The 12,441-nt window shown below is 43.3% G+C and overlaps 1 protein-coding gene across 1 annotated transcript; it reads left to right on the plus strand.

The window, feature by feature from the left end:
• The first annotated feature begins 1,897 nt into the window (after positions 1-1,897).
• Positions 1,898-11,644, plus strand: c11h5orf15 (chromosome 11 C5orf15 homolog). Its single transcript, XM_047380100.1, has 3 exons — positions 1,898-2,053; positions 8,365-9,038; positions 9,977-11,644. The coding sequence occupies exons 1-3, from the start codon at positions 1,936-1,938 to the stop codon at positions 10,109-10,111; spliced, it is 927 nt and encodes a 308-aa protein (XP_047236056.1). The 5' UTR covers positions 1,898-1,935; the 3' UTR covers positions 10,112-11,644.
• Positions 11,645-12,441: the final 797 nt, after the last annotated feature.

Here is a 12,441-nt window from a genome sequence, read left to right on the forward strand (position 1 = left end):
TTCCGCTTTTGTCAGAGAAACGTCCAGTTCCATCTTTTCTCTGGACAAAAAAATGCCCAGAAGACTGTACTTCCTGCAGCAAATCAAGAAGTGTAACCTGACACAGGAGCTGCTGGTCAGTTTCTACACCACCATTATTCAGTCTGTGTTGAGCTCATTCATCACTGTGTGGTTTGGCTCTTCCACAAAACAAGACAGGGACAAACTGCAACGAACAATCAGGTCTCCAGAGAGGATGATCCGGGCTTGTCTTCCCTCCTTTCAGGACTCGTACAGGTCTAGGGTCAGGAACTGACAGCTAAAATCTCTGAAGACCTAACCATATTCTGGTACAAACTATTTAGACTTTTACCTTCAAGTCGGCGCTACAGAGACCTACTTCCAAAAACCAACAGTCACAGAGACAGTTTCTTTCCCCAGGCTGTCTCTATGATATACATATATATATATATATATATATATAAATATATACATAAACCAGATTATACCAAATTTATATATTTATATTTAAAATGCAACGTGGAACGGAAGTCATATTCCATGTTTGTGTGCACAAACCTGGCCAAACAAGCTAATTCTGATTCTACAATATTTGACATTCATTTAATGCAGAATGCTTTTTCCAAAGCTTGGACACTGCCTACAAAGAAAGCAAAAGGCCCTTCACTTTTATCAATTTTACTTCAGCTGCTCTCAGTCAAGATTCGTTTTTGTACCCTGAAAACTCTTTTAACTTGTCCATTTCATCTACAACCAGCTAGTCCCAATATATATCCAAAGGTTTTCCCTTCTTTATCAGAGTTTAGTGAGCTTTGTTGCTGGCACAAAGAAACATCGCTCTCTGTAGGAGATGAATTATGGATGTTCCTGTGCAAACAAAATCTAGAAGACTCATCCCGGATATAACAAACGCTTCCTTTGGCTACTAAAACTGTCCTAAACTGTCAGAGCATAAGCAAAAATCCCCTGGGAGCGTCTGTCAACAAAACATTTGCCATTTCAGCCATTCACTGACAGGTTTTTGTTCATCCAACTGCTAAATTAATGTAGGGGACTGTCCCTGTCATGCCGTGGGCATGACAGGCCTTTATCAAGTGCCAAAGTACCATCTAAGTTAGGCCCATGATGAAACTCTTCCAAGTAAAGCATTGGATTGCAACAAATCCTCAGTGTGCTGTAACTTCAGCTGCTCTAATTGTAGGTGTGTTTTCTAGATTTTTCACAATACCTAACTTTTTTAGTAATAAATACTTCCTGTTTTGGTGTAAGTAGGTTTTCTGATCTTTAATACCTATTTAAGGGACAAATAATTTGTCCCAAGATGGCCAAAACAAAACAAGAAAATTTGGGTACGTTCCATAACCGTCAGTCGGCAAGTAGCCTGGATATAACTGGTTTTCTCTAGAATGGGGTGTAATTGGAGCGTTTCATCCCTCTTGGTAGCTGGGAATTATGTTTCAGTTGTAATATGAAAAGCCAGGAGAATTTTCTGATGCCACGTTTTAATTGTCTTTGTCCTTGTTGGAGTTCAGATCTAGGAATAACATCACACCCAGTTAGAGTGTGAACTAGTTAAAATCTGCAACCAAATTTGCCGTTTCATTTGATATTTAGGAATTTGGTACAAATAGAACCTCACAAGAGTTTATTGACAAGGGGTCAGAAAAGTCAACAACTGACTATGTAAAGGAGCAATATTAATTATCATGGTTATATTAGTCACAGACCAGAAATGGGAGTCCACCTCTCTCATCGGTGAATCTGGCACATGCTCCTGTTGATATTCCGCCTAGAATAGAGTACTAACTCCGCCCACCCCGGGCGCCGTTCTGCTCTCCGGTTGAAGAATGAGGCACAGCCAGGCTTAGAGAAACGCCCCACCCATTTTGTATATCTGGCCACCTTAAAGCCCACCCCTTTTAGTCACTCATCAACATGGCGACGCTCAGAACTCTGAGGGAAAGCAGGAGACGTATTTACGCGTTTTGTTTGGTTATTTTCCTCCAGCTGTTCATCGACGTCTGCATTTCACAAACACCTGAAAGCCTCACAGGTAGTGCAGTCGTGTGTTATCTTCTGTGAGGAAAGTTCATACTAGCTGGAGGCTAGCTACTGTTGCTAATTAGCATGTCCTGTTAGCAACCGCTGGTATTAGTTTTAACTACGCCAGGTTGTTCTTGCGTTGCCGACGGCATAAACTGTCTGTCAGACATTTTTATATGTCTTTATCTGACCAGGAAGACGTAGAATATGTCGTAGTAAAAGAAAGTTGTTTTTTTATTTTTAACTGAAACCGAATCGAAACACAACGTCAGTTATCGTTTTCCGCCTCCAATATGGAATACGTAAAACCGGAAATGCCACCGAAACATGATTCTTCAGCTTTACCTTACTGCTTAAAGCCAGTGCGTTGTAATTTATAATATACATAATAAATAAACTCTTACTGTGTTTCTCTTCTCTATGAGCAGACCATTAAACTTAACAACGCAATGAGTCGGATAACTCTTAATGGCGGGTTAGATGTACTTTTTTTTTTTAAGGGGTCTATATTAGTCCAACGGGGACTCCCCAGCACCAGACGTTTATTGAGGTCAAGTAAAACAGTCCACATGGCTGTACTGTTAACTAACGGCCTGTCAGTAAATTATTACATTTCCATCATGGAGCTTGAAAATAAACAGCAAAGCTGCCATGTCATCGTCTCGCTGCAGGATCTTCTATTCATTATTTTCTTGACATCGTTATCATAAAAAGTCATTATCACTAAAGTCTTGAGAGTATTTGCAGAGCAGTTGTTTATCATCCAGTAACAGTAAGACTTAATTTTGACATGTTATAATATTCCACGCAAAATGAAGCAAACAAAACAACCCTACTGCTAAACATAATTATAAAAATGTTCAGAAAGGAGTAGAAAGATGTGTATGACAAGTCTATTTCAAATCTTTATATTTGTTATAGTCAGTAATCTCTTTACTTCCTGTTTTTAGTGCCTATGTTGGATTGTAATTCTACAAGAGAAAGAAGTATTTTCAGTGGATCTGATACTAAAGAATTAACGACTTGGCTTTTTAATTTAAAACCTTTTTTTTTCATTCTTGAGTAGTTTTAGAAATGAAAGTGGTTTATTTTAGCTGTTTACTTTTTTATCTGGACAAGTAGGGAGGAAAGAAACCTTAGTATGTAAAACAGTTTCCAGACTTTATTCCTGTTTCCATAAATAAAATCAAAATCTGTTTTTCTGGAAAAAGGGCATTTTATATTAATTTGTATTCCGATTTTATACTTTATCCTTATTTTACCACGTCTGGCTCTAATTGTTTTGGTTTTTGAGCTAGTGACAGAAAAAAAAAAGGATTTTGCTGGGGGTTGTTTTGGCCAACTCCAGCATTATGTCGTTTAGTGGTTTTTGGAACATACACATAATAAAACCCCTTGATGTGTTCAAATGTCCAGAATGTTATGGCAACTGTTAGAAAAATCTGAAAATTTAAAATGGGAAGTTTGTAGAAACCTGGCAGGGAGTTCTTTTTGTTTGTTTGTGGGACCTGATTATGTAAAAAAAAAAAAAAAAAATGTTCTGAGGAGTTTTTGCCTTTTTATTTTAGTTTTATTTCTAATAATAAACTGAAACGTTTTGGGGAGTTGGCATTCTAGCTGTGAGCATTGTAGACCTTATGTGGTGTAAAGATGGTAAAAGCAGTGCAGACTGTTTGTGTCGTAGTCGTTACTGAAGATTTTACGAGATTTCGTTTGTGTTTGTTGAACTCTCAGATCCTCACAGCATAGTTCAGGACTAGGAAGAAAACACTTGCCTGTTCTGTTTATATAACCTTTACATTACTGCGGAGTTTGGGAGACCTGTTTACAGACTGGATTTGCATCACGTTTTATATAGAGAAACAAAACAAACAGCCTCCTGTTCTGTGATTATTAATGCTGGCAAAGGCCCGTGGCTATGAATAGACCCTTTCTTCTCTTAGGGATGTCTTACTCGTGACTTAAAGTCCCCAGTGTTCTCCTCCTGTCCTGCCCTAGGCAACGCCTCATATTCCCTGCAGATAAAATAATGGCAACACTTTTATGGTAAATGAGTCAGGAAGGCTGACAGAATTTAAACGCACTTTCAAATTGGATTATAGTCTGAGGTCTACAGCTCGCTTGAAATTTAAGCTCACATTTTTGCAAAACTAAAAGAAAAACCGTTTATTATTGTAGTTGAAAGTAAAAAAAAATTAAATTAGCTTCAAAATGGGAAAACTTTGTCACTCTTTGAATCCTTCAAATGAGCCTAAATGAGATGCTAAAAGCTGTTTATCAGAATCAGCTTTTTTCTTGAACCACCGCCTTAACGTGGTGGAGGGGTTTGAGTGCTCGAATGATCCTAGAGGCTATGTTGTCTGGGGCTTAAATGCCCCTGGTAGGGTCTCCCATGGCAAACAGGCTCTAGGTGACGGGTCAGACAAAGAGCGGTTCGAGAATCCCTCATGATGACTACAGAATCGAGGCACGTGACGTCGCCCGGTACGGCGGAGCCGGGGTCCCACCCTGGAGCCAGGCCTGGGGTCGGGACTCGTCGGAGAGCGCCTGGTGGCCGGGTTGCTCCTTGCGGGACCCGGCTGGGCCAAGCCCGAACGAGAGATGCGAGACCATCCCCCAGTGGGCCCACCACCTGCAGGGGGAACCGTGAGGGACCGGTGCAAAGAGGATTGGGCGGCGGACGAAGGTGGAGACCTCGGCCGCCCGATCCCCGGATGCTTAGGCTGGCTCTAGGGACGTGGAATGTCACCTCGCTGGGGGGGGAAGGAGCCTGAGCTGGTGCGGGTGGTCGAGAGATATTGACTAGAAATAGTCGGGCTTGCCTCCACGCACAGCGTGGACTCTGGAACCCATCTCCTTGAGAGGGGCTGGACTCTTTTCTACTCTGGAGTGGCCCGCAGGGAGAGGTGGCGGGCTGGTGTGGGTTTGCTTGTTGCCCCCCAGCTCAGCCGTCTCGTGTTGGGGTTTACCCCAGTGGATGAGAGTCGCATCCCTGCGCCTTCGGGTTGGGGAGAGGTCTCTGACTATCATTTCGGCCTACGGGCCGAGTGGTAGTGCGGAGAACCAGGCTTTCTTGGCGTCCCTGTCGGGGGTGCTGGATAGTGCCCCTCCCGGGGACTCCATTATTCTGCTGGGGGACTTCAACGCCCACGTGGGAAACAACAGTGACACCTGGAGAGGCGTGATTGGGAGGAATGGCCTCCCCGATCTGAATCCAAGCAGTGTTTTGTTATTGGACTTCTGTGCTGGTCACGGATTGTCCATAATGAACACCACGTTCAAACATAAGGGTGTCCATCAGTGCACTTGGCACCAGGATACCCTAGGCAGGAGGTCAATGATCGACTTTGTTGTCGTATCATCAGACCTTCGGCCGCATATGTTGACACTCGGGTGAAGAGAGGGGCTGAGCTGTCCACTGATCACCACCTGGTGGTGAGTTGGATACGCTGGAGGAGGAGAAAGCCGGACAGACTTGGCAGGCCCAAGCGCATAGTGAGGGTCTGCTGGGAATGTCTGGCAAAGCCCTTGGCCAGGGATGTATTCAATTCTCACCTCCGGGAGAGCTTTGACCAGATTCCGAGGGATGTTGGAGACATAGAGTCCGAATGGACCATGTTCTCCACCTCTATTGTCGATGCTGCTGCCCGTAGCTGCGGCTGTAAGGTCTGCGGTGCCTGTCGCGGTGGCAATCCCCAAACCCGGTGGTGGACACCGGCAGTAAGGGACACTGTCAAGCTGAAGAAGGAGTTCTATCGGCTGTGGTTGACTTGTGGGACTCCTGAGGCGGCTGATGGGTACCGTGGGGCCAAGCGTGCCGCGGCCCGGGCGGTGGCAGAGGCAAAAACTCGGACCTGGGAGGAGTTCAGTGAGGCCATGGAGAAGGACTACCGGTTGGCCCCGAAGCGATTCTGGCAAACCGTCCGGCGCCTCAGGAAGGGGAAGCAGTGCTTCGCCAACACTGTTTACAGTGGGGGTGGGGAGCTGCTGACCTCAACTGGGGACATTATCGGCCGGTGGAAGGAGTACTTCGAGGATCTCCTCAATCCTGCCATCACGCATTCCCTGGGGGAAACAGAGCCTGGGGACTCGGGGTTGGACTCTTTCATCACCCAGGCTGAAGTCACCGAGGTGGTTAAAAAGCTCCGCGGTGGCAAGGCTTCGGGGTTGGATGAGATCCGCCCTGAGTACCTCAAGTCTTTGGATGATGTAGGGCTGTCATGGTTGACACGCCTCTTCAACATTGAGTGGTGGACGGGGACAGTACCTTTGGATTGGCAGACTGGGGTGGTGGTCCCCCTTCATAAGAAGGGTGACCGGAGGGTGTGTTCCAACTACAGGGGGATCACACTCCTCAGCCTCCCTGGTAAGGCCTATGCCAGGGTATTGGAGAGGAGAGTCCGGCCGATAGTCGAACCCCGGCTTCAGGAGGAGCAGTGTGGTTTTTGTCCTGGCCGTGGAACACTGGACCAGCTCTATAGCCTCTACAGGGTACTCGAGGGTTCATGGGAGTTTGCCCAACCGATCCACTTGTGTTTTGTGGACCTGGAGAAGGCATTGGTCTGTGTCCCTCGTGGTGCCCTGTGGGGGGTGCTCCAGGAGTATGGAATCGAGGGCCCTTTATTAGGGGCCATCCGGTCCCTGTACGAGCGGAGCAGGAGTTTGGTCCACATTGCCGGCACTAAGTCGGACCTGTTCCCGGTGCATGTTGGACTCCAGCAGGGCTGCCCTTTGTCACTGGTCCTGTTCATAACTTTTATGGACAGTATTTCTAGGCGCAGCCAAGGGCCGGAGGGGGTCTGGTTTGGGGACCAGAGGATTTCGTCTCTTCTTTTTGCAGATGACGTGGTCCTGCTGGCCCCATCTAGCCAAGACCTACAGCATGCACTGGGGCGGTTCACAGCCGAGTGTGAAGTGGCTGGGATGAAGATCAGCTCCTCCAAGTCCGAGGCCATGGTTCTCGACCGGAAAAGGGTGGCTTGTCCTCTTCAGGTTGGAGGGGAGTTCCTGCCTCAAGTGGAGGAGTTTAAGTATCTCGGGGTCTTGTTCACGAGTGAGGGAAGAATGGAGCGGGAGATCGACAGACGGATCAGTGCGGCTGCCACAGTAATGGGGGCACTGTGCTGGTCCGTTGTGGTGAAGAGAGAACTGAGCCGAAAAGCAAAGCTCTCGATTTACCGGTTGGTCTACGTTCCTACCCTCACCTATGGCCATGAACTTTGGCTCATGACCGAAAGAACGAGATCCCGGATACAAGTGGCTGAAATGAGCTTCCTCCGTAGGGTGGCCGGGCACTCCCTTAGAGATAGGGTGAGGAACTCAACCATCTAGGAGGGGCTCGGAGTAGAGCCGCTGCTCCTCCACATCGAGAGGAGACAGTTGAGGTGGCTCGGGCATCAATACCGGATGCCTCCTGGACGCCTTCCTCAGGAGGTGTTCCAGGCTCGTCCCACCAGGAGGAGGCCCAGGGGACGGCCCAGGACACGCTGGAGGGGACTATGTCTCTCGGCTGGCCCGGGAACGCCTTGGGCTCCCCCTGGAGGAGCTGGAAGAGGTGTCTGGGGAGAGGGACGTCTGGGCGTCTCTGCTGAGTCTGCTGCCCAAACGACCCGGTCCCGGATGAAGCGGAACGACGATTATGAGAGTACGAGGTTTTTTTTGCCAAGATTGTGCACACATGGAAGGACTATGGCCTCGGTTCCACTTGCTCTCAATGAGGATCATAGATAGTATAAGTTCTTATTTATCTTTCTGATACGGTAACATAAATCTTTAAATATTTTCTATATTAATAGGTCCTAATCTATAGATCTGTGGAAATTTGGAAAACAATTGCTTTCCTCTCACAATGAAATGCATTGAAGTTGAGGAAAGAAATCAAGGTGTGAATACTATTGCAAGCATCGTATAGCCATATTTATTTAGATTTGCAGATCATGTCATATAACACAACTTCTCTGTATTACCCGTTTGACTTGATTTCGTGTCTGTTGTTGGGCTACTGGAGAATGCAGTCAGTTCACTTTTAAATTTGTACTTGATGAAACTGTGTGCTGTTGTATTTGGGACGTAGCACTAAGTTTGATCGTGGAATGTAGTTTTGTGAGGTTCGATTTCTTTTAGCCTTGAATCTGGATGGGTCGCATGGTTGAATTAGCATTTTCTGCATCTTTTCTAAAAAACCTTTGTGAGGAGCAATGTTTTTTAACCTGTGGGGCTTTATATGTTGAGCTCAAGTGGCACTCAAATATTTTGACATAAATAATCATGTCATGCATATGTTTACAACTTAAATGATGTCTTTTTATTTGTCCCTAACAGGATTGCACACTGATCAAAGAAACTCAAGCGAGGCGAACGATTCATCAACTACAGCAAGTCCACAGAACACAGCAATTGATGCCATCAAGCATACGTCTGCCGAGCTCAAAAATGAGAACAAAACTCATCTGGCAACCACTTTAGATCCTGTGGTCATCAAAAAGAATTCATCTGTCATGGCACCCAATACATCTGTGGACCACACGACTAAAACGATGGATTCAGCACAGAAAAACACTCCTGCACAAGTCAATACTACCGAAGCCCGTCCTACAAAAACGACTCCAGATTCTACTCCAGAAGCTCCCGCCTCCAACGTGTCCCAAACAACAAAACCTGTAACAGAAGAAAGAGCTGACTTCAAACACACCACCACAACAAACCCATCCACAGTGGAGAGCACCGATCCACTGCTGCTGAGTACAGATAAGCAGCCCGTCATCTCAGATGATCCATCGGACAAATATGAGGAAGACTATGGAGACGTTTTAGGTAATAATTATGAAGGAAAAGAAGACAAGAAAGACCAAAGTAACATCAAAGATCAGGTTAAAGGGGCAGATGAATTTGACAGCTACAACTCCGAAGAACACGACTCCCACTTCTTCTTTCATCTGGTCATCCTGGCCTTCCTGGTGGCCATTGTCTACATTACCTACCACAACAAGAGAAAGGTGGGTTTGGAAATTTGTTTTAAATTACCTGGATTTAAAAAGTTTTATTTTTATTTTTTTTATCCTACAGTTTGAAACCTTTTTTACTGCCAGGGAATGTATACACACTGTTGACTTTACTCTTGTAAAAGACAAATTTGGCTGTTTGAAAACGTTTCTGGTCATGAAAAGCACGGTTGTGATGTGATGGGCTGGAAGGGTTAATTCAGGGTGTGGAGATTAAAGATTATATTGCTGCGTATATTCTGTTTGGTTGATGCTAATGCGTTTCTCATTGTGTCTCTGCAGATTGCAGTTTTAATCAATAGTGCTAACAATTTACTTTTTCTGATTTCTAGTTGATGGTAATTTGACTATAATGAACATTTACTGATCTAGAAAAATAGAACTTCTCTAAAATGGCCCCAGTTTAAAGGTCTTAGTGGGTTACTAGAAATTTACAAATATCCTCCGGAATTCTTTTGCTATTTATATAAATGTAAAAAAAAAAAAAAAAGATGTACAAGCCATTTTTGTTTAAAACCATAGATGTTAAAGAAGAAAACCATAATGTGGGACTAAGAGCACTTCTGATCAATTTTGTCAACTTGTTGAGCAATGCTAAACTTTAAAACATTTTTCTATTCGTCCGACAATCAGAGATGGTAATATCGCAATAGATCTCAAATAGATTCCCTTGGAGCATATTGTTATGGAAGCGATGTCTTTCCTTTCTCTCTCAGGTCTTTAAAGAGAGTTTCATGTTTCAAATCATGCTTCTCTTGTATATCTGAACTTTACTGCATAATGAATGATTCCAATTATAAAATCTTTCTGCGTTTCTGTTGCCCTGTCAACCAGGAAACAATTTGTCTTGGTCAGCACTTTGTACATCCAAGGGATTCATTTGATTTCTGTTAACATCATCTGTCGTTACCTTCCTTTTTCTTATTCTTCAGATCCTCCTGCTGGTCCAGAGCCGACGGTGGAAAGACGGTTTATGTTCTCGCAACAACGTGGAGTATCGCCGCCTGGACCAGAACGTCAACGAGGCCATGCCATCCCTCAAGATGACCAGAGACTACATTTTTTGACTGACGCTCCTATAAACGTGTCACATGTCCAGACCTGCATGAAGAGATTTGGTCCTCCTTGTCTCGCCACGAGCATAGTACAGATGCTTTGCTTTTTCTAATCATGTTGTACTTTACAGCAGGGGAAATAATTAGAAGTTATTTGGAGCAACATTAGACAGGTGGTGGCCTTTTTTTTTTTGACTTTTTTATTTTAAAGATTTATGCTTTTTTTTTATGTATAAATTCCTTTTTTTTTTTTTTTACATTTTGATTTATGGAAGGTTTTTTTCTTAAGTCTTATGGTCCCTGTACGACTGCTTCTTTACTGCTCTTGCAGCATTTTTTATTAATTCTCCAAGTTAGTTGAATAAATTAGATGATGTGACCTTTAGCTCCTAATAGCATTCCTAAATATTGTACTTTCACTTAAATAGAATAAAAGTAGATTTATCTCTCAGTAATCAAAACAAGTTATATACTGGCACACAACGCACTTTGTGTCGTGCATTTATTTAGATAAGAAAGCATTAACTAAGCAGCAACCATGCCAAATAAGGTGAAATTATTCACTTATTTGTAAAACTATTCACTCGTCTACCTTCATTGCGCCTGTAGATAAAACAAGGAAAATATTGAAGCTTAATTGTTTTTTCTACCTGTACAAATAAAAACATCCAGGGATGTTTTTATTATAATAAATAATAAATACAATTTGCACAATATATTGAACGTTTGTCTTTAAGTTGTTTCCTCACTCTCTGGGTTTTTTAAAAATGGTTTCAGAGAATGCGCAGTGGCCTCCTTTTTATAATATAGCTTTGGTTTATGGATGTAAAATTAAATTGCAGGGGGTTAAAAATGCACATTAAGAAAATGATCAGGGGAGGAATACTCTTCAGGTGATGGATAATCTCATGTGCTTAAGCCATTTCAAAACAGATGGTGTATACAGAATGGAATGTACCGCCTGATGTAATTTATTGGAAAGTCTTTTACTGAAAGACCTCTTTGTTTATCTTGATCACCTTATATTTAAGCTACCGGATACCTCCTCTACATTTATAACCCAGATTTTGCTGTGCAGATGTTCTGTGGCCGCCCTTCTGCTTTATGGCTTCGATGAAGCTTCTGTCAACACACCACCATTGATGCAATATGTAATTGTACCGTTTTCTTTTACCCGTACAGCGTGCCGGTTGGCTTTAGCCAGTGGATATTAGTCACTTATGTTTTCACTCTAACCTGCTGCTGAAAAATAAATGTGCACCAAGACATGAAGACAAATCGATTTCTTTCTTTGTTTCCCTTCTCTTTTCTTCATCACAACCACATCTGTTGCCTTTTCAAGCCTTTTTGTTGAAATGCCACCTTGTTGGACAGGTTCAGGTGTGTCGTGTTTTACATGTATGGTCTAATGTGAGTTGGCAGATCTGCACTGTACTGCTCAGACATGCTAGATAGAATATGGGGTACACCCTTATGCTCAACACTGCTTTTGCAATCGACTCTGTGCAATATTTTTCTCAATAAAGCACAAATTGTATTAATCTACACCTTTGTGTTTTCTGTGGTGGTGGTGTGCTGCAAGTACACTGGGTGTTTCTTAAAATATAAAATATCTGCTCTGCACTTTTTATGTTGCAATTATGCCTTTTGAGCAGTCATCAAAAGCAAGATGTTTGAATTCAGACTAATATTCAAGTACATCTCAATAAATTATCACCTGAAAAGTAGATTTTTCAGTAATATCAAAAAATTTCAGTTGTATAGATCCACTAATTTATTTCAAGCATTTATTTGCTAATTTTGGTGAATATGGCTTACAGCTGATTAAAACATATTTGCGTGACTCAATTTCTGAGTATTACATAAGACCAATAATAAAGGATTTTTAGTGCAGAAATGTAAGCCTCAACCTCATCACTCAAGAAACTGGTTGTTCACAGTGCAATGTCCAAGCATATGAATGGAAAGTTGAGTCGAAAGTAAAAGTGTGGTAGAAAAAGGTGCAAAAGCAACAGGGATAACTACAGTCCAAGGAGGATTGTCAGGCAAAGCCCATGCAATAACTTGGGATGATTCAGAGGGCGTGCACTGTGGATCAGTGCTTCCAGAACCACTGCTGACATATTCAGAACATGGGCTACAACTGCCTCCCTTCACAACCAGAGACGCTGGAATAGTCTTGAGGACTGGACCGTTGCTTAGTACTTCCAAGGTTTTGAAAGAAAGGACGTATTGCATTTAATTTAAAAATCATGCGCCCAACGTCTAGAAATAGAGTAGAGAGGCACAGAGTCCAATTTTCTTGAGGTCCAGTGTCAGCTATGTCATCTGAGGGTGTTGGT

This window comes from Girardinichthys multiradiatus, chromosome 11 (assembly GCF_021462225.1).
Source record: "Girardinichthys multiradiatus isolate DD_20200921_A chromosome 11, DD_fGirMul_XY1, whole genome shotgun sequence".
Classification (NCBI taxonomy): Eukaryota; Metazoa; Chordata; class Actinopteri; order Cyprinodontiformes; family Goodeidae; genus Girardinichthys; species Girardinichthys multiradiatus.

What these genes read in the sequence shown, in the direction of transcription:
- c11h5orf15 (XM_047380100.1), top strand. Translation starts at nt 1,936, where the DNA reads ATGGCGACGCTCAGAACTCTGAGGGAAAGCAGGAGACGTATTTACGCG. An exon ending in AACACCTGAAAGCCTCACAG is followed by an intron (nt 2,054 to 8,364) that starts GTAGTGCAGTCG and finishes TGTCCCTAACAG; the next exon opens with GATTGCACACTGATCAAAGA. An exon ending in CCTACCACAACAAGAGAAAG is followed by an intron (nt 9,039 to 9,976) that starts GTGGGTTTGGAA and finishes CTTATTCTTCAG; the next exon opens with ATCCTCCTGCTGGTCCAGAG.